General features: G+C 41.1%; 1 protein-coding gene across 1 annotated transcript in view; it reads left to right on the top strand.

Moving 5' to 3' along the window:
* Window positions 1-22737, top strand: part of TAF3 (TATA-box binding protein associated factor 3) — a 152259-nt gene that overhangs the window by 103372 nt on the left and 26150 nt on the right. The window contains exon 3 of the mRNA XM_032624231.1: window positions 10515-12325. Coding sequence (XP_032480122.1) covers window positions 10515-12325 — 1811 coding nt within the window. The remainder of the gene's footprint in view (window positions 1-10514; window positions 12326-22737) is intronic.

Genomic DNA, 22737 nt, shown 5'->3' with positions numbered 1-22737 from the left:
CATTATTTTGTGTGTGTGCAGAGAAAGAATCTTGTGCTCATCGTCACAGAGGAACGTGGAACCAGGGTCGTCTTCCAGTCCATTGCTGTTCACGCTGTAATGAAACGCTGCCTTCGTAATAACCTGGGGCTTGGAATAGAGCTTGCTCCTAAACACTGCCCCCAGCGCGGAGGTCACGGGCCAAGTTAGTCTCATAGAAAGGACTGATGCACGACCTAGTTGACGGGGCGGGGAGGTCTTATGTAAGTGGGCACAAGAAGAGGAGGAAAATGGAGAGCCCTGGGCGACGGCCAAGCTACCACTTACCCGAGCCATTCCCTTTGAGTCGCAGTTTGCAAGTTCTCGTGGGTCTTCGTGGACCCTTGAATTTCAGGTGTGTCCAGTTTAATGTTATTTTAATAACTAAAACAATTTCTCTGTATTATTTAGTAAGGAGCATAGTAAACATTTAATAATAATTTGGAACGGCTATCATATTTCACTGATCTTAAGACACACCAGGGCTTCCCTGGTGGCGCAGTGGTTGGGGATGCAGGGGACACGGGTTCGTGCCCCGGTCCGGGAGGATCCCACATGCCACGGAGCGGCTGGGCCCGTGAGCCATGGCCGCTGAGCCTGTGCGTCCGGAGCCTGTGCTCCGCAACGGGAGAGGCCACAACAGTGAGAGGCCCACGTATCGCAAAAAAAAAAAAAAAAAAAAAAAAAAGACACATGATCAATCATAAGAAGCACCATTCTTTTATGTACCACTAGGGGGAAAAAAGCATGCTGCCAATTAGTCTTACCATACAGATGTTTCTTTTTAACTGCATAGAACTGAAGAAGAATAGTTCTTCTTCAGATTTTTAAATTGTTTGTTGACTGAAACACTGGTGTCCAGTCATGCTACCAGGAATGATGGTCAGGTTCACCCATGGGCAGGCAGTGACTGCTCCATCACTACTGGGTCTCATCCAATAGAGACAAGAAGATGCTACTGATTATTCTAAAAATAGCAATTCTGAGATACACACTTCTTCATATTTTGACAACTTAGAATCAGAAAAAATATGGTAAAACAGTTTTTCTTACTTTTCTAATAGTAGTGCTGCTGAAGGAAATATTGATTATTAGCCATGGATGATTGCTTTGCAGCCAAGGGAAAACATGGTGAAGCTTAGTTGGGGAAATAGATTTTAAAAATGCACTAACAATCTAGCAGTTACGAACTGTAACTCATTTTGGAGATAAGGCATGACCAGGGGAAACTTCTTTGAGAAGTGCTTAAGCTTAAGACTCAAAGGGTGAGAGACAAGCATGGAAGTAACTAAGGGAAGAGTGTTGCTAGTGGAGAGGAGCGGAATATGTGGGTATAAAGACCCTGAGAAGGGAAGGAACTGGGTATGTTCCAGTAAGTCAAAGAATGATCACGTGGCTTGAGCAGAATGTTCTGCACATAGCTGCTGCTTTGAATTTAAACTAAAATACGTCCCAGTTTGGATTTGGGAAAATGTCTTGCCAGGTATAATCACAATGTTATAGTTCATAAGGCACTTTTCATCTTCTTATTAAATACCTTCTGAGGACTGGAATTACTTTTCAAGAAAAATCTTTTAAATCAGTTGTTCATAAAAATATTTGATGTTGATGGGTTTGTGTCCATTTAATTATATGTAGCCGACCCGCATTATGCACTGACTGTGTATTTGCGATTTCGCCTGCTGGCTAGAATGTACTTGTAACCCCCAGATCAGTGCACACAGTGCTTCCACGGTCATTCACGGACAGGCGCAGGGGGGCAGGAAATTTGAGTTGTGCACGTTTCTAGCTGAGTGTAAACAAAGTGACACTCTGCCTTCTTATTTCAGCTCAGACTGTCGACAGGTGTATTTTCAGTCTATTTGTTGCCATGCTTTTTGCACTTTTTGCTTTTTTTGGTGATTCTGCTATCTAAAGTGTCCCCCGAGCGTGACGCTGGCTGGTGCTCCCAGGTGCGAGAGGGCTTGATGTGCCTTCATAGAAAGAATAGAGCAGCTCCGTGCAGTACTGTTGGCCGTGAGTTCACTGTGAATGAATCAACAGTATATATAAATGAGATGTCTAAACAGAAACACACGTAAAACAAGATTCTTTATTGATCTGCTGACGAAAATGTTGTGACCAAAGCCTCATAGGAACCTAACCTTGTACTTCCTTTGGGAGCAGTGGTTTTCACTGACTGAGTGTTTGCAACCCCTTTATAGAACATAATCACCCCCAAATAACATGAATCCACTGTACATGTACATGTGAACACATGGTTAACATGTTGCCGTGTAGCAAGCCACCCCAAAGACTAGTAGCTTAAAACGGCAACTGGTTACTGGCTCATAGTCCTGGGAGTTGGCATTTGGGGTTGGCTCAGCGGTGCAGTCCTTTTGCTGGGTCTGGCTGGGCTCGGTTGGACATTTACCATCAGCTAGTAATCGATGGCGTCACTCATATGTCTGACGGTTTGGCTGGGGCTCTGAGCCACACAGTTTTCATCACCCAGGAGGCTAACCCGGGGCCTGGGGTGGTTGCAAGTCTCCCATGAGCAGCAGGAGGGCAAGCCCCAGTCTGCATGTGGTTTTCCATCCTGTGCTTGTGTTGCATTTGCCAACTCTGACCCATCAGCCAAAGCAAGTTACCCGGCCGCCCAAATCAAGTAGGCTCCACCTCTTGCCGAGATCTGGTGGAAAGGGCATTGATGCAGGGAGGAGAAGGATTCCTCTTACTGTTACTCAAAAGCCAGAGAGTTAGTACTAGCTGTTAACCCGAATGGGCATAAAAGGAAAGTAAAGTTCAGAAAGATTAAGCAACCACACGGCCAGTAATTGGCAAAGGCGGGTCACACATGTCTGCATGATGGCAAAGTTTTTATTCTTTGTCTACTGTTTAGCCTTCTGGTAGACGAATGGCTAATTTGCCTGGTTTGTCTATTTCTGAGGAGGAAAAAACAGCAGTAAGATTAGTCTCCTCAATACAAGAGAGAAACAACTGTCATTGTCTTGTCTTAGAAAAGAAATCGTATCCTATGTGCAGTCTTACTGCTGTGGTGAGTTTAAGAACATCATGGTGGTAGTGATTTGTGAATGTGTGGGGCTCAATCATGAATTTGATTTGCACAAAGGGCTTACATCCTGGATATGGAATCTTAGTTGTAATAGAGTTTATTCTGAAAGACTTAAAGGAAGATGATTAAAATATTAGAGATATTGACATTGTCTGAAGAGATCTCCTTGTATTTATTTCTTTTAAAAAATCCACAATATTACTATAGCCAGACCCTATTATGCTATTGTAATCATAGTTGAACTAAGAAGGGTGATTAACGATAGCAATTTATTGTATCTGAGGAGGAGAGAAAATAGGAGATGTTGTTGTTATCATAAATCATATCGTAAATAACCAAAAAGAAGCACTCAGAATGCTTGTGTAGTGTCAGCAGCCAGCCCTTTCAGGCACGCCAGCCCAGGATGTAGCCATAGAAACCCCAAAGTCATACTGTTATCTTAGCGTTGCTGCAGTTATGTGATACAACACTATTAACATATAGATTAGGCCATTTATAATACTAGGTGTCATTTCAGGTCGGCTTGCTTATATAGCATTTTAGTTTTTTATTGTGCAGAATGTTAGTGAAATAGTGCTTTCTGCAGGTCAGTGTTTATATAGGTATTTATAATACATCAGCTTCACCCTGCTATCAGTTTATTGTTATTGATTGGTTGTACTGTATGAATTGTCCTTGCCTAATTGTCTTGTCTTTGCTAGTCATTTCATTTTTTTAAGTAAACAGGTTTGTTTAGAAAATACCTACACACTTACACATGTTGAGTTGTGTTTCAAGGCTCTAATTTCAGTCCCATTATAGACAGGACAATTTTTAAAATATTTTATGAGGGCACATAGATGGGATTCGAAAAAAATTTTTGGCCTCATTTGGAACTAAGATAAAATGATGGAATGGGTTGTTTTAATATTGCTGCTCTTCTTGCATTTCCCAGGCATCCAGTGTCTGCCTGTCATCCTCCAACTGCCCTAGACACTCCCCCCAACAGCAGCAGCCCACCAGAGCCTCCCCCTCTTGGCAGCACCCTGGGTTCCAGACCCTCTCCATCCTCAGCATTCCGTCAAATTACTTCACTGAAGTACCATTTACTCAGAGTCTCCTTACCTCAAAAATTAGGATAGAATCACTCACGTGTCAGCTTTACAGTCTTAAAAATATTTTGGCAGCAACATCTTAAAGATACTGCCCTTATCCAAGACATAAATCAAGTGGTCAGAATGCCAAGCACTGTAGCATGTGGTCAGTGAGATATTTAGGGGCAGAAAGAACTCTGTCCTGCCCTTTAGATCATCCCCCTGCATGTGGAGATGGCCCTAATATTAGAGACCTTCAATTCTTCGAAGCAGAAGTCAGATGTCAATACTAGTGTGTGTGTGTATTTTTTTTTACTTTTATTTTTAAAATTTTTTATTGGAGTATAGTTGATTTACAGTGTTGTGTTAGTTTCAGATGTACAACAAAGTGATTCAGTTATACATATACATACATCTACTCATTTTTTTTTTAGATTCTTTTCCCATATAGGCCATTACAGAGTATTGAGTAGAGTTCCCTGCGCTATACAGCAGGTTCTTATCAGTTATTTATTTTCTGTATAGTAGTGTGTATATGTCAATCCCAATCTCCCAGTTTATCCCTTCCCACCCCCGCACCCCCCAGTACTTCTATTTTGCAGATGGGAAAACTTAGGTCTGAGAGAGTAAATGGGCTGTGCTAGGTCAAACTGTGGCTCTGGTAACGGACCCCAGATATAGTTTCCATCCACTTCCTCTCTAGTTCACCTTGGGATTTCTGTCCGGACTCGTATCCCTGGATGTGGCTACGTACATGCCTTGTACCGATCCTTGCCACAGCACTTGAACGGATGGCCACAAAATGTAGTTGATTCTTCAGGATAGGAAGTCATGTCTTACTTGACTGTATGTTCCTAGGATCTAACATGGTGCTCCCTGCACTGGTGTTCACAAGGCACTCGGTAGGTGAACGCATGATTGAATGATGAGTAAGGAGTGAATGAATGAATGTAAGTAGTATGGAGTCACTTAAAGTAACTGGTTGTAATAAACATACCTAGTATAGAAAGATGTTTTTTAAAAAATGTGCATTTTAAATGAATCCTTTCATATCTGTTATAAAAACATCAGTGTGCATAAACTAAAAAGACAGTAAGAAAGTTCATGTCATCATTGCTAGAAATTAATTTCTGTATGTGTATTTCCAAAACATTACAGGAAATCTAGTTTTAAATACATTTAATTTTTGGTGAAATATATACAGATAGCATTTTATTGTCCCTACAAAGTTCAGTAGCACAAGTATATTTTCTGCTTAAGATCATGAATCTGTGTAGTTAATGAGATAAGAAGCTTTCATGCCTTTGCAATTTCCTTTTTTTCCTAATGTCCATGAGCTTTTTAGATTATAGTGTTTCTTTAAAGGCATTTATTATTCTAGTTAAAAAGATATTTTTTAAGATATTTTATTCTAAGTCAATATTTATAGTAGCTTAGAACTAACTCCTAAAAATCCTTTTGGTGTGTTCAGACCATATTGCCTTGTTTCGGTTTTGTTCAATAAGTTTGGTAAAGACGTGCGTTTTGCTCATTACTCCTCCGGGAAATATAGGGAGTGTGGATTACTTATTTGTGTCATTAATGAAGGAAAATTGGAATGGAGTTTGTATTGTCTCCCCCCACTCCTCTCAATATTTGTGAAGTTTTAAAAAAAAAGATGGACATGGGACTTCCCTGGCGGTCCAGTGGTTAAGACTTCGCCTTCCAGTGCAGGGGGTGCAGGTTCAGTCCCTGGTTGGGGAGCTAAGGATCCCACATGCCTCCTGGCCAAAAAACCAAAACATAAACCAGAAGCAATATTGTAACAAATTCAATAAAAACTTTAAAATTGGTACACATCAAAAGAAAATCTTTTAAAAAAATAAACATTTAAACAGTAGAAAATAAGTTCTTAGTTTTCTGGAAAAAAAAAAATCTTTAAAATACTCCTCATATCGTAACATCACTCTTTTGACCTTCGAGCACAGCTTTTATTTCTTGTGTCTATATTTGTGTTAAATTAGAAAGAACTTGTGACTCAAAAAATTTTTTTTGTTTTTTTTTTGCGGTACGCGGGCCTCTCACTGTTGTGGCCTCTGCCATCGCGGAGCACAGGCTCCAGACGCACAGGCCCAGCGGCCACGGCCCACGGGCCCAGCCACTCCGCGGCACGCAGGATCCTCCCGGATTGGGGCACGAACCCGCGTCCCCTGCATCGGCAGGCAGGCTCTCAACCACTGCGCCACCAGGGAAGCCCCTCAAAAAAATTTTTATACTGCTTTTTATACCTTTATATAGTAACATGTCAAAAGATCAAGTATCTTGTAATATTAAACTTCTGTTAACCAAATTATATGCTATTTTATAGTAAAACTGTTTTCATGGATAAGTATAGGAAAATGCTAAAAACCATTTTAGGATATTTTACAGATTTTTGGTGAATCATGCTCATTATACACATACACACAAGGGATACTTCATTGCTGTTCACCTGTAATCAAACTGAGATGAACCTTCAGGTGGGGGTTTGGATGACGGTAAAGAATAAACCATTCAGTAGCCATCACATATTTATCTTACTCCAAACTCTTAGAACACAGAATTAAAATAACTCATGTAATAGAAAGCCAGACACTCGTTATGCAAAATCACCAATTAAGTCTGTGTCTGAGCAAGCATAAGCTAGATCAGTTGTATTCATTTGTTTGCATTTTGTAATATTTTAAAAATAAAATATATTTACTCAAGTGGAAAACTTTAATACTGTGGAGAATGGATTAATAAGTGTGGTACATTTTTACAACAGTGAAAATGAATGCACTACAGCTACCTGAATGGACATAGGTGATGCTCAGAAACATAATGTTAGGGGCAAAAGAGCTGAAGAACGTTATAGTATGATACCACATATATAAAGTTCAAAAACAAGTCACTACATACAAATGTGGTAAAACTGTACAGGAAACAAAGAAAGGAAAGATATAGAAAGACCAGTAGTTACCTGGGGATGGGGGTGAGAGTGGAGAGAGGAGAGGAGGAATTAGAAAGGAGCCAAGGGGAGTTGTGGTGATGATGCTAATGCTGTCTTCCGGAAGTCGACATTGTCTTACAGGTATCCGTTCACTATTGTGCTTTATGCCTTACATGCACATCACTTATACGCTCTGCAATGTACCAGATAATTTCTAATTCAGAAAATTGTTGTAAATATTTTCACACTTTAAACATGTCACACGTGTTCTTATTAAAGCTGAAGGCTTTCTCTTCCAGCAAAATTCCCTTTTCATTTTAATTTTGATGCTGCAATTGAAGCTTTCTTATAAAATCTTTAAGCGTAAAAAAATTGTAAATTAAAAGTAAACATTTGTATATTTAAGTATTCCTAAAATCAGCTCTTGTAATAGTTTATTTTTATAATTCATTTATATTCCTCTAAACCACATAAAGCTTCTAGAGGCATACAAGTTCACAGCAGGGACTTGAAATAAACAAACAAAAAAAAGAAACCATAAAAATAAAATAACAGAATTGGAGTAATCCCTCCTAGCTTGTGGAGACCGCTTGGAATTAAGTTTTATGTTAAATTTTTCTCACTTAAATGTAAGCAACAACCATTAATTTTTAAAATATTTTTCTGAGGTACTTGAGCTCCAAATTCTAAATGAACCAGTCTGTTTTCTAAAGTATTTGCTGGAAAAACAGTCCCGTTTTCCATAGCCCAGTGTGACACACATCCTGCAGTTCAAATGCCTATGTGGTAGTCATCTTGCCAGTTCCAATTTGATAGAATTACCCACTGGCAAAGTAGTACAGTCTTAAACACGATGTGTAGAAACCCAGTGCTGAGTTGAGCTAACAGTAGTGATGGGGAAGACGCATGAAAGGAAACAGAATAGAAAACAGTTCACAATTCTGATCTGGAGAAAGAGGGGAAAGTGCAATAGCAGCATGGCGTGATGTTTCTCACTTGGGTGACTGGATGGATGACAGTATTATTCTCGAGTAATGGTAGCAATAATTGTGTCTCCAGTTTGTCTTGTTCTCTGTAGTTTACAAAGCGCTTTCACGAACATTACGTCTTCCCCCCTTAGTGTTGCCCTTGGAGGGACTTCCGCTGTGAGCCTTTGTTCTCGCTGCCCTCGTAAGCGTTTGACTTTGTTCCTGAGTCCTCCCCTTGAAAACTGTTACCCCCCTTGATCTCTTTGACCTCTCCTGATTTCTCTAGTGCCTCCTTTTCTCTTTATCCTTAGAATATCTAAACCTGACTACCCTGATTGCTCCCTTGCTGACATTATCCATTATTGTGATTTCATTGAGCGCAGCAAAGATTTCTCTAACACCCTGTCCTGTTTTCTGAATAGTGTATCTCAAGGATTGAGCTAATTCATAATCATCTTCCTTCTCTGTTTCTTTACTTCCTGTTTGTATGAATGACTGCATTTCTCACTCACCAGGGCTGAAAGCCTTAAACCTGTTTGAATCCTTCCTCCACTCTTATACCTAATCACTTATCAGATTCTGTTCATTCTCTCTTCAGAATATCATCTACCTCTTGCGCGTCACTGCTCTTCTAGTTCAGACCTTTCTTGTCACTTCCCTACATCATTTCATAACCCCTAACCTGTCACCTCTCTATTAGTATCCATTACCTCCCATCCATCATATATGTTCCTGCCAGAGTAATTTTGCTAACATACACTCCAGTCATTTTTCTCCCTTGTCTAAAAATCTTTACAAGGTCTAAACTACCACTAGAATAAAGATCATGTTTGTTTTCCTGGAATTCAAAACTTCTAGGATCTGGATGTAAGCTTGCTAAACTTACTTTCTCCTATTTCCCATCTTGCACCCTACCTTCCAGACAAATTATTCCCTGGTTCTTATACAACTTCCTATGTGCACCCCTCCATCTCTGTGTCATCTGTTCCTACATCCTGTACTTCACCATTATCAATCTCCAAGTATCCAAAATGCTACCTGAGTAGTCAAGTGTGTCCCAGATCTTTGACATTTGACATTGAGGTATTCTGTTTCTTCTTTGAACTGCTGTGGCACTTTATCTCTCTTACGGTACTAATCACTTTCTATGTGCTAGACACTTACACGGCGACTCCTGCTGAACTGTAAGCTCTTTCAGGTCGTGGTTTATTTCTGACTTATTCTGTAGCTCTTTCAGCCTTTACCATTGTGCATTACGTATGGTAGATGCTTAGTTAATATGTGTGGAGAGAAATAATCTGACCCCACAGCAACTCAGTCAAGTGGGTAGGACAAGTAACGTTAGCCCCTTTTGAGAGGTCAGAAGACAGCCTCAAGGAGGTTAAGAGATTGCCTTAGGCCTGTTGCTTTGTGATGCCTGAACGCCTGCTGAAACACCCAGCCAATGTTTCCTTCATGTCACCACACTGCTTCTCAAAGTGGCTGTCCTCAAGCCAGCAGAACAGAAGACATAAATAGCGTATGAATTGTGTCCAGGTTGGAGATTTACATTTTCCAAACTCCAAGAATTAAAATATGTTATGAAGGTTCTTTTAAAAAGTATTCTTTTCTGTCATTTCTGAGGAAAGTAGTCATATAATAACCCATCTCTTGATTTTTTTAATATTTATTTTATTTTTTTATTTATTTATTTTCCTTATTTATTTTGGCTGCGTCATCAGGTCTTGCGGTACATGGGATCTTCGTTGAGGCATGCAGGATCTTTCATTACGGTGTGTGGTCTCTTGTTGCAGCACCCGGGCATCTCTCTGGTTGTGGCGTGAGGGTTTTCTCTCTCTAGTTGAGACGTGTGAGCTCCAGCGCGCATGGGCTCTGTAGTTTGCGTCATGCAGGCTCTCTCATTGAGACATGCGAGCTCAGTAATAGTGGCGCGTGGGCTTAGTTGCTGTGCGGCGTGTGGGATCTTAGTTCCCTGACCAGGGATCGAACCTGCATCCCCTGCATTGGAAGGTGGATTCTATACCACTAGACCACTGGGGAAGTCCCCCATCTCTTGGTTTTTAGAGGTAGGGGTGTGTGTGTGTGTGTGTGTGTGTCTACGTGTACGTAAGAGGAGGCAGAAAACAGAAAGGCAGTATTTAGTCAAGTTAGGAAAAGAATTAATTAAGGAAGCAGAGGGCAAACAGGAAATCCTTAGCAAACTCCAGATCCTGCATTTAGAGCCACACCACTAGAAAGGAAAACGGTTTGTATATCTCCTGTCACTGGTTGCCACTCTTCAAAGCACGACAGCATGCAAGTTTGGAAGGTTCTAGAAACTACCACTTTACTCTCTAACAGCTGTCAATAATTTCCTTTCTTTCTTAGAAATCATGTTTGAAGCATTGTTTTCATTTCTTAGGTTTTATATATATGTATATTCTAATACTTCATTTTTCTTCCTTCACCAGAAGAAGAAGAAGAGCAGGTGCCCACCGATGGGGGCACATCAGCAGAAGCCATGCAGGTTCCCTTGGAAGAAGATGATGAACTGGAAGAGGAGGAAATTATCAATGATGAGAACTTCTTGGGTAAGAGACCGCTGGACAGTCCGGAAGCTGAAGAAATGCCCACGATGAAGCGGCCACGCCTGCTAAGCACTAAAGGGGACGCCCTGGACGTGGTGTTACTGGAGGCTCGAGAGCCACTCAGCTCAATAAACCCCCAGAAGATCCCACCGATGCTGTCCCCCGTCCATGTCCAGGACAGCGCAGACCTAGCTCCTCCGTCACCAGAGCCACCAATGTTAGCTCCAGTGGCAAAATCACAGCTGCCAACTGCAAAACCGTTGGAAGCAAGGTCATTTACACCTAAAACAAAGACTAAAACCAGTTCTCCAGGGCAGAAGACTAAATCACCCAAAATGACTCCATCACCAGCAATGGTCGGAAGTCCTATTCGGTCTCCAAAAATCATATCCAAAGAAAAGAAGTCTCCTGGACGTTCGAAGAGCCCCAAAAGCCCCAAGAGTCCCAAGGTCATCACTCACATTCCCCAAGTACCCATCAGGCCCGACACCCCTAACAGGACTCTTTCAGCTACAATAAGTGAAAAAATTAGTAAAGAGACCATTCAGGTGAAACAAATACAAACAGCCCCCGATGCTGGGAAACTGAACCATGAGAATCAGCCGAAAAAGGCCGTCGTGACTGATAAGACCATCGACGACTCTATTGACGCTGTGATTGCACGGGCTTGTGCCGAACGGGAGCCAGACCCTTTCGAGTTTTCTTCTGGGTCCGAGTCAGAAGGAGACATTTTTACCAGCCCTAAGAGGATTTCAGGTTCAGAATGTGCTACCCCAAAAGCTACCACTTCCTCCAGCAACTTCCCCAAGTCCGGGTCCACCCCTCTCCCTCTTTCAGGCGGAGCTTCAAGTTCTGACAATTCCTGGACAATGGACGCATCCATCGACGAGGTGGTCCGGAAAGCCAAGATGGGGACCCCTCCCAGCGTGCCCCCCAGCTTCCCTTACATCTCTTCCCCTTCAGTCTCTCCTCCCACCCCTGAGCCACTGCACAAGGTATACGAGGAGAAACCCAAAGCGCCGGCCTCCACGGACGTCAAAAAGAAGCTGAAAAAGGAAATGAAGACGAAGATGAAAAAGAAAGAGAAGCAGAGAGATAAGGAGAGGGACAGGGACAAAAGCAAGGAGAGAAGCAAAGAGAAGGAGAAAGGGAAGGAGACCAGCAAGGAAGCCAAGTATCCCTGGAAGGACTTTCTCAAAGACGAAGACGCAGATCCCTACAAGTTTAAGATAAAAGAGTTTGAAGATGTGGATCCAAAAGCAAGACTGAAAGATGGAATGGTGAGAAGGGAAAAGGAGAAGCACAAAGACAAGAAGAAAGATAGAGAAAAGGGCAAAAAGGATAAAGAGAAGCGGGACAAAGAGAAAACTAAAGAGAAAGGCCGAGAAGAGAAGCTGAAGGCTGCCCCAGTCCCCCTGGTCCTGCCCTCCAAGGACATGGCGCTGCCCCTGTTCAGCCCCGCGGCGGCCGTGAGGATCCCGGCCATGCTGCCCTCCTTGACACCCATGCTTCCCGAGAAGCTGTTCGAAGAGAAAGAGAAGCCCAAGGAGAAGGAAAGGAAAAGGGACAAAAAGGAGAAGAAGAAAAAGAAAGAGAGAGAGAAGGAGAAGGAGAAGAAGGAGAAGGAGAGGGAGAAGGAGAAGCGAGAGAGAGAGAAGAGGGAGAAAGAGAAGGAGAGACACAAGCATGAAAAAGTAAGCACTTTATCCTTGGGGGCTCTGTCTCATCCAAGTTCTATTGAAAGCGCAGGTAAACAAAGCCAGCAATTGTCTTTTTCGGATGTAAATCGCCCACAGCTTAACTGGAAACACGTCTGTAATGCGTTTACAAAATTTAATTTTAATTCTCAAACCCATAAACTTGTCATCAACCCCCCTCCCCATACACTGGAAAATGTTAAAAATTCATAGCCTAAGAGCAATCTAATCACAGACCATCAGCTCTGTGTTAACCACACTAATCTCTGGCAGTTTGAAAAGATCTGTAATCTTCAACAGTGAATAATATTTTTGTAATTATCAAGTCTGCAGCATACTAATTTGTACCCAAATATTAGATACCCGGGAAAGGCAGCACCCAGTTTTCTAAGAGCAGGTAAAACCGTGGCGCTGTCCTAAGAGGACAGCAAGGCCCATGGAGTCCTTCCTCACTGACTCAGTTTTGTTTGGTGAGCCATTTTTGCAAGTACTTAAGGTTATGCCTGTCTTCTACTTCCTGTAGCATCTCTTATCCTTCTATTTTCTGCCTTTCTTTTTTTTTTTCTCTTTTGCGATACGCGGGCCTCTCACTTTTGTGGCCTCTCCCGCTGCGGAGCACAGGCTCCGGACGCGCAGGCTCAGCGGCCATGGCTCACGGGCCCACCCGCTCCGCAGCATGTGGGATCTTCCCGGACCGGGGCACGAACCCGTGTCCCCTGCATCAGCAGGCGGACTCACAACCACTGCGCCACCAGTGAAGCCCTGCTTTCTTTTTTTTAACAGGATATTTTTAAAATTTTATTTATTTATTTTGTTTGTGGCTGCGTGCGGGCTTTCTCTAGTTGGCGGCGAGCGGGGGCTACTCTTCGTTGCGGTGCGCGGGCTTCTCATTGCAGTGGTTTCTCTTGTTACAGAGCAGGGGCTCTAGGCGTGCGGGCTTCAGTAGTTGTGGCACGTGGGTTCAGGAGTTGTGGCTCGCAGGCTCTAGAGCACAGGCTTAGTAGTTGTGGCGCACAGGCTTAGTTGCTCCACGGCATGTGGGATCTTCCCGGACCAGGGATCGAACCTGTGTCTCCTACATTGGCAGGCGGATTCTTAACCACTGCACCACCAGGGAAGTCCCTCTTTTCTGCTTTAGTAAGATTAGGACATGTCTCTGAGTATCTAGCTCATCTGGCAGTCTGGTTGGTGGGTAGAAACTAATTCTAAGTATTTTCCCATGTAAGTAAATCAGGCTTCCGTAGAATATAGCCAAAGAAACTGATGTTCATCGTGCACTTTGTAGCAACCAGGACCTCGATCCTATGGTCACAAGATGCGACCTCTGCTTTTATAGCTTTTCTCTCTCTCCACAGTTCTTTGGGTTATAGTGGTTGACTTGTTGATGGAGAAATTTATTTTAAACTTTCTTAAAAAGTGTCTAAGTGGTGCCATACGTACAGATCCTCAGGTAGCCTTTCCCTGCCCTCTGGGAGCATTGCTCTTTGAGGGTGGCTACAAAATCATACCTAGTAATTTTTTCCACATGATAAAATATGCTGTATTTGACCTACAGCAGCTCCATTATCCATACTTTTGCAGTGTTTTCCATTTCAGACTTAACTGGGAAGATTAGTTTAGCTGACAAGCTAGGTAACCTCTCACATTTTTCTGCCTAACTTTTTTCTTTCTCTGTCTCCCTTGGCTATTATTCTAAAATATAAGGCAGTAGAATGGAACTTCTGATATTAATAACCGAACATCAGCAAGTTAGCAAAACACAGAAATCCAACTCTTTTTTCCATTTTTGAAATCACTTTATCATTGTGTTATTTTTCCATGGTACCCGGAAGATTTTAAAGCACTTCCACATACCTTGGTGTCTCCCCCGACACACCCGTCACACAGGTCCAGCAGATATTATTATCAACCTTTATGGATGAGAAACAGCCTGAGTGACTTGTCCAGGATCATGATCACACAGCCAGCAGGAGCCGGGTCATTTACACACAGACTTACTTCCCGTTTAGAAATGTTTACGGCTGGTGATCCTGCCCGGCAGCGATTAGCCGCTTACCCATCGGGTACCTAGTAACTTGGCAAGTGAGCCCTCAGCACATCAGAGTACTGTTGCTTTCATCACCATCTCACCCCTGGAAAGTCAGTAGAGGTGTTTCAGAGGCCACTGTGAACTTCAGTAAAGCCCATCAGGTTAGCTGGTAACAGCGGCCCATGCTTTTCCTCAGCACCTACCTGACTTTGGCAAGGACATGTCTCTCAGGCCATCTTGGCTAGAGGCAAAGGGTCAGTTATGAGTCACACAGATTTCACCTAACAGAGGAATACAAGTCCTTGTATCAGTTTTGATGGTTATGGATCAGTTTTTAAAGATAAAAACTTACAAAAATCAGCCATTAGGGCTTTAAAAATAATAAACGTTATTGTCTCTGGAGTTAGGAGTTCCCATCCTGACTTTTTCAGCCCTGTGAACTTGGGCAAGTGGCTTAGGTGAGGATTAAATGAGATAACATCTGAGACCTGCTTAGTACCATTTCTGGCACATAAGTAAATGCTGAATAAGTGGAGAAGGCGGTGATGGGGATGGCGAGTGTTATTATTCCATTTTGAATCAACCCCTAAAACATAGAAACCTGAATAGAGGCAGCTGCTTCATTGGACCCTGGTGACTGACCTGTGTGTGACAGGGTGAGTCAGCTGTGGTTCCAGTGTTGAAAAATTATGTCTGCTTCCTGGGCATCCTTTTAAATTTTAGCCCTTTGCGCAGCTAGGAAAGGGTAAATCTATTGTAACCTGTGGGATGCCATTGACAAGGAGTAGAAATTGAGATATTAACTTAAACATTAGGACTTCTCTTTTTTCAACCCCACTTAATCCCCCAAGTATCAAGCCATATGAGTAAATGAAAGTAGACGTGAAATTGGGTTGCATATGATCTAAGAATTTTCTTACATACGCACAGAAGACAACAAGAGTAAATCAAAACAAGGCGTATATAAGCTGCCCCAAGAAAAAGTCTGCAGTCAGAAGGCCGAGGGCCGTGTTTTCCTTCCTCCGGCTCCTCAGCAGCTCACAGAAGCAACTGTCCTGGACGGACCTGGATCAGCAAGCAAGGGCATTTTTTTTTAATTAAAAGAAAAACCTCCCCATATTTACTTTACCTACCTATAAAGTTTTTACCAGTCATACCCACTTTTATCAATACAAGAACCAATAAAGATCCCATTAATTAAACGGGAATCTGCATGGTAGTTAGAAAGAGCCTTGGGCTTTGGAATCAGGCAGATCTGAGGCAGGTGTTTTAGTTCTTTAATCCATAGGCATTTCATCTTTATTTTTCATTTTATTTTATTTTATCTTTTTGGCCGCACCATGCGGCACGCGGGATGTGCCCCGACCAGGGATCGAACCCACACCCCCTGCAGAGGAAGCATGGAATCTTAACCACTGGACCGCCAAGGAATTTCCCAGCATTTCATCTTTAAAGTGGGATATGATAATAACACTTTTTAAAAAACTGCAGACAGTAATAGTTAACATTTATTGAGTATTTACTGCATGCTAAACACCATATATAAGTTTAGTTCCTTATCACAACTCTATCAGGTAGATACTGTAATTACTGTCACTTTAATATAAGAATCTGAGGCTTAGAGAGATGAATAAACTTGCCCAGGATCACACACCCAATAAGTGGTTGAACGGGAACCACAGTTTCAACCCAGGCCATCATCAGCTACTATAACTAATGTTCTTAACCACTCTCCTTTCCTACATTTAAATTAAAAATGGATTAAGTGAAATAATTTATGGCACCTGGTTCAGTGATGCCCCCTCAGAAGGAAAAATCGTTTTTCTAGTAGTGGTAATAATCCAGAGTATGGCAATTTATGCAGTCTTCTAATTCCCCTTATGGGCAGTTAATATGCATCAGTCAGGGTTAGGAGTGTGGTCTTTCATCTGTTTCAGGTAGAACCAAAGTAACTTTTTATGGAAAACATACTAAGAGCAACGTGTTAAACGGTCACAAACTTGACCATAATAGCTTTAGCTGTGATAAACCTAATAGAAAATTTCAGAGCAGTTTAAATTTTTATTATAATTTTGTGTTTGTGTTTGTCAGTGTATGTATTACATGACTTTATTTCAAACCCTGGCTCTTTTTACATGTGGCATTTTCAGTAAAAAAATAAATAAGAAAATGTCTCATTTATGTTAGTGGAATTGAAGGTTCATATAACCTTGTATAGAAGACAAGCCAAAATCCATCTGTCGAACTTGGAAATATGTCTTTATGCTCTTATTGGAGTATGATCTGAGAAGACCTGGTAGAGTTTCACCCCAAAATGATGACGTCACAGACTGTAGATAAAAAGGCGCAGTACTGGGCCTTGAAGAGCCTGGGCTTTGGCAGTCAGACTGACCTGGTTTTTGGTCTCAGCTCTGCCACTTCTTAGTTACTCACCAGCCTCTCCTAACCTCTGACCCTCTGCTTCCTTCACTCTCTACCTCCTCCCATTCGACACCGGGAAGAGACCGCATCATTATAAAGTATGCTTTCCCTCTGTTTAAGAACAATAGTTTTTATACGTGCTCTAAGAATATTTTGGCTTAAAACGCTTTCTCTTCTGCCTTCTCATAGGAAACACTGAGTGAAGACTAGTTTGTGTCATTTAAGATACATGGACTCTGACAATCCAGTTTCTTTACAGTAACCAATAATGCTGATAATCAACCCAGAGATAATTGGGATCTGTTTATAATGGAAAGCTCATACTTCTATAATGGAGCTCCCCGCGCCCCCCCCCCCGCCCCCCGTTTTTCTCCTGTTGCCTGATCACTTGTTTTATTTGAGCTAACATTGGCAATTGAGTGACCTAACCTGGTGGTAAATGACACCAGCACACACTTGGTATTTAATGAGTGAGTCCGCTTGGTCCTTGTCAGGCCTGGCCGACAGCTCTGAGGGTGAGACCATGGCTCCTGTTCCTCAGTTGAGAAAACTGTACAGGGAGGTAGGGTAACTTGCGGACAGGCTGTGACACGACCCAGGCCTGTCGGGTTAAAGCCCGTGGGCTTCTCAGGCCCACGATGGAAGCTGGTGAGGGGATGAGAATGGCTCACAATCTAGAGTAAAGGGCCATCGTGATTTTTAGAAAACTTTAGTCCCTGATCAGCCCATAGTGAGCTCCCGTTCAGCTGCCATATTTTAAAGGACAGGCAGTGGCGGTCCTCAAAGCTTGAATGATTTCAGTCATCAGAACAATTAAAATGTCTCATGTTTCTCCAGTCTCTCCCCAAATCCCTTAGCATCTGCCCCGAAAGAGTCTTTTATTGAACTTTAAACAGTTTGTTTTTTAGAGAATGAGAAGCGGTCTTCCCGGTTTGTGCCTTTGACAGAAGGTCTCCATCGTCTTTCCTTTCTATGTAAAGTACTGTTGACTCGTTTCCAGCCTTTTCTCATCAGCTTTCATGATTAACTAGTGAAATGAAGGGTTTTCAGTAAATAAAATAACCCCAGTAAGAAGGGGGAAATATTCCCTGCTGTTTCTTATAACTATTTGTTCCAAGGGGAAGCCAGTAACTTAATGTTTAAGTGAGTATGTTTGCATTTATCAAAGTTTCCTGAAGTCCATCCCCAAGGCTTCAGAGGAATGAACTCAACACTTACTGAAAGCCTGAGTCCTGTTTCATTGTCCTCGCGGGATCCCTCTTGTTATACTTCACCACAACCGTAGGTCTTCTGTCTGTTGAATATTTTAAACAGTCTGTCAGTGTTAGACTATGTTTCTGAATGGAAATAATGTACAGACCTTCATCGTTAAGAAAGATAACAGGATGGTTACCATTTGTCATAGTTCAGCATCTAAAATATTTGGTTTTTAAATTCCGCTTTTCACCAGTAGTATTTCTGGGTGTTTTTCTGACGTATTAGCATAGATAGACATCTGAACTAGTGCTGGCTGAACTTGCTGCCACCCTACCTAGCACACATACATAGGTTTTTGTTTGTTTTTTTTTTAATGAAAGAAGTTTAACATTTAAGAAAATAGGAAGTAAAACTTGGCCAGATTATATTGACAAAGCTGCCCGTTACCTTTGCAGAAAGTCCCTGTCAGAAGATAAACTTTAAAGCTGGAATGCATGAAAGAGTTCCAAGATAGAATTTAAATTTAAACTGATTCCTTATAGATAAGCTTTTTAAAAATCCACCTCTTTGCTTCAAGTCAGGATTTTAAAAATAAATTTTCCCTTTAAATCTCTTGAGCGATTTTCATTTTTTGCAAGGCCGCACTGCTGGTGTCCCGGAAAAATGGAGAGTTAGAGCTTTATCAGTTGGTGCCCTGAGGTATGTGGCAAAGAAGCTAAATCCTTGAAGATTAGCAAAAAAAATGCAGCACATGGCAATAAGGGGCTTATATGACTACTAGTATTAGTTCAGGTGAAAGAAGTATTGCTTATACATAAAACTGGACAAATCCACTGACAATGTATTTTTAGTTAGCTACAAAGGAGTCTTATATTACTGGACTTTGCCTCTTTGGTGAATTGGGAAGCTTAGTAATCCACTGTAAATGCTCTTCTGCGTGCCCCAATTCTCAGCATCGCTCTAAAGTACTGTTCTTTTATTTTAACCCTTACAAGCTCTTGTTTCCCCCAGATTTTTGTTTCATGCCAGTAAAAGATGGCGGTAAATAATTGAAGTCATTGTCATCTAGTGTCTTGATTGCTGGAACGGACACAGGAGAAATTATTTCCTGATTGTAGGAAACATCCCTGTGTTTTTATTTGGGTGGGCATTCAGATAAAGTTAACATAAACAAAAGTCTGGTGAGAAATTTTTATTTAGAAACTGTACTTTCTATATCTACATTGTTAGCATTCTCATTGGCCTTTTTCTATGCTTGCTTGAATTTTATCTTTAAGTTAAATCTGCTTTAACTTCTTTAAGAATGAAATTAAAGTATTTAACTATTTTTAGGTAGGGTTGCAATATGTCCTGGTTTGCCTGGAACAGTCCAGTTTACACCTGTTACATGGTGTAAATAACATAGAGAAAAAAATATATTTTACAGTGTACCCTAGACATCTCACAAGTATATGTCATTCATCATAAAAGACATTGACAAAGAAACTAAATAGCTCCATGCAAGACATCAGCATTACCAGAAAAAAGGACTCAGAAATGTTTGGCAGAGAGTCACGAGTAGTGTGGTAGAACAGAGGATGAATTTGGTGCCAGGAGAACTGGATTTCAATCATTTACTTACTAACTTTGTAACTGGCCAAACCACTTAATCTTTCTGAGCCCTTAGTACATGTGAGTAATAATAGCTTCCACACCTACCTTATAGAGTTGTGAAGATCAGATTGGATTATATATATGGGACACACTTTGTGAAGTGCTATACCGGTAAGTTATAATTATTGTGTAGTGTGGTAATAGCAGTGGACCAAAATACAATGTGAAGCATAATAATAGTGAAGAAGATTTTTTGAAAGTTAGGGCAAACAGCTTTATTTTTTAATAAAGCTTAAGAAAGTGTTATTTAAGTGCTTCAATAATAGTATTGTGGGTTGAAGGAACATGGAATATTACTCCCAGTACTCAGGTCAATTAGGAGTGTGTGACCCTAAAATTTTTTAGAATTGAAGAAATATAGGAACTTTATATAATTTTTCATTCTCTGAATAAAAAAAAAATTTTATTCAGTCCTAGTTTTGCTATTTTTGTGACCTGAAAACAGAAAAAGAAAAAGAAACAGGAAAGAAAGGAAAAATGGTTGCTTCATGTATGATCAGTTTCTCTGTAAAATGGAAACCATACCCCAACCTGTTTGTTAAAGAACCTAAATGAGAACATCTGGAAAATAACCACACACAATGCCTGGCAAACATTAAGTGTTTTATAAATGTTTGTTTTGGATATATTTGTTTATTTTCCCACAGATAACACAGAATGGTGAGAAAAATGTAGAAGCTTTAGTAGTTTACAAAATAGGCTAGACCACTGGTTTTCAGATTTGTTTAGATATGGAACCCTGTGTTCAAAAAAAATAGAGGAGAAAGTGAACACAAAAATTTCCCATGGGTCTTGCTTTGCCCCCTCCCCAGTGACCCTTGACCCCCGAGGCCTTGAGGAAAACCACTGGACTAAGAACTGGGCAAATAAAAGAGACATCTGCCAAAAGTGAGACCATTTAGAGGAGCAGGTTTTCGTGGGGGAGTTGATAAGTTAAGATTTAGATGTAATTAGATGAAATCCTTATAGGATATTTAGCTGAAAATGTTCAGTGGGCAGCATTATGTTTTGGTCTTAGTTCCAGTCAGTGCTGGTCTAGAGAGGGAGATTTTGAAGACATGCCATATTGAAAACTTAGGATTGAGGGAATTCCCTAGCGGTTCAGTGGTTAGGACTCGGTGCTGTCACTGCAGGGGGCCCGGGTTCGATCCCTGGTGGGGGAACTAAGATCCCGCAAGCCACGTGGCACGGCCAAAAAAAAAAAAAGTTAAAAAAAACCAACAACTTAGGATTGAAACCATGGACATGGACGAGGTCAGTGGAGAAAGCATGGGAGGACGAGAGGAGAGGACTTTGCTAGGGACAGGGAAGGAGCGTGATGAAGACCTCAGTGAAGAAACAGACAGGACATTCGGAAAGATTGAGTGTCTAGAAGGAATAGTTTAGTGGCGTGGTTGGGCCAGAAAGTAGAGTGGAGTTGGGTGAGGGATGAAGGAGAAATGGAGAAATGCAGACGATGAAGTGAAGACTAGAAAATGTGAGAGGTCGTCAGTGAGAGGTTGAAGGGGAGGTAAGTTTTTTAAAGGATAGAGTTGAGCGCATTTGAAAGCTAGATGAAAATAATGAGTGGAACTGAGAAGTTGAAGATGCTACAAATGAGGAAGTCTTTCGAAGACTGGAGGAGATGGACTCTAGTGTAATTGTGAATGCAGAGAAGTTTGTAGGGAATTGAAGGAATTCTGCTTAGTGGCCTCAGTATTTTGTCCTGTGGGGTTTGAAGGGCAAAAGAGGAAGGAACTCACGGGATGGGTCTTAAAAGCTGTAAATAATCTCTTCCGATTAATTTTTAAAATATATCTTAAGCACTTATGTGTCAGACCCTACGATAGGCACTGGGAAATAGCAACAAACAGAACAGGCATGGTTTCTGCTCTTAACTAGTTTAGCTGGGAATCCAAATAAGCAGATAGTATTAAAGGCACAGATGAAATTGGAGTTTTGATGGCAGAAGTTTGTACAGTTTTAAATATTTTCTTTGGAATTACTCAGTGCCCTAGAGAATGATTTTAGGTTGGTCCTGGATGAATGGTGAAATGACCGAGAGGCAAGGGAGTTGAGGGTGCTTGCAGGATAAGTGGTTCATTCAACAGACATTGGTTGAGTACCTCCTGCGTACCATGCACTGTTCAAGAGAATGATAGGAGTCATCGATCTTGATGTGACGGTGGGATTTAAAAAAAAAAAACAATTCAAGAAGGGGGCAGGTAAACACATATGAAAAAAAATGATAGATTTGATCAATGTACAATATATTGATTATATGATATACTGAGCACTATGTTATAAATTCCTTCCCCTTTAGAACCACTGCACTGTTCTGGTATGATTTAACTCTTGAGCTTGAAATATATAAATCAGTGGTTTGCACTAGTTGTCAAAGTGACTAGCAGTGTCCTACTGGCATGTAGGGATGTTAAAAATCTGGCTGTGCCTGGGACCACCAAGGAACCATCCCACCAAAAATGCTGGAAAACTCTGATGTAGATAATAATTTGAACTGCACATCTCTTGTTCATTTTGTTCATTCAAAATGTCAATTGTTCTGTATAGGATCTTCAAGCCAGAAATTGTGGAGAATCCCTTTAACACCATACTCAATTTGTGTATTCCCTTTCTGATTATTAGCTCAAATATTTGTGAGATCTTCAGCTTATTCAGCAGTTATTGCCTTTGCCATAAATCCTTTCTAAATAAATATGTTTTGTCTTGTACAATATTTTAGATCATTTTTCTACTAGCCAAAAAATAGAACAGTTCAGTGCTGTAATTACACTTAGTGTGTTGGTTTCCTTTTATGACATTGTAAACATGAGATGAGTCTAATGATTTTCAAGACCCATTAATAGATTCATTTTAACTTATAGTGAAGCTATGACTGCATTTTTTTCTGTTTTTGTTAAGTCTGGCAGTTACTTAAACGTTCCACTGAATGACCCAGGTAACAGTTTCTGTTTAAAAATTCTAACAATAAAATCCAAGAAATTAGTCAAAACTAAGAAAATGCAGAAATAACTCCCATATTTACTAGTGTTTAAAGTTTATGGAGTTGTCCATGTTGCCTGGTAGCCTTCAGTTGTTGGGAAATGAAAACAAAATAGCCCAGTTTATC

The sequence above is a fragment of the Phocoena sinus genome, chromosome 2, assembly GCF_008692025.1.
Source record: "Phocoena sinus isolate mPhoSin1 chromosome 2, mPhoSin1.pri, whole genome shotgun sequence".
NCBI lineage: Eukaryota > Metazoa > Chordata > Mammalia > Artiodactyla > Phocoenidae > Phocoena > Phocoena sinus.
The sequence above is the reverse complement of the archived record's forward strand: the minus strand, read 5'-3'. Positions and strand labels throughout refer to the sequence as shown.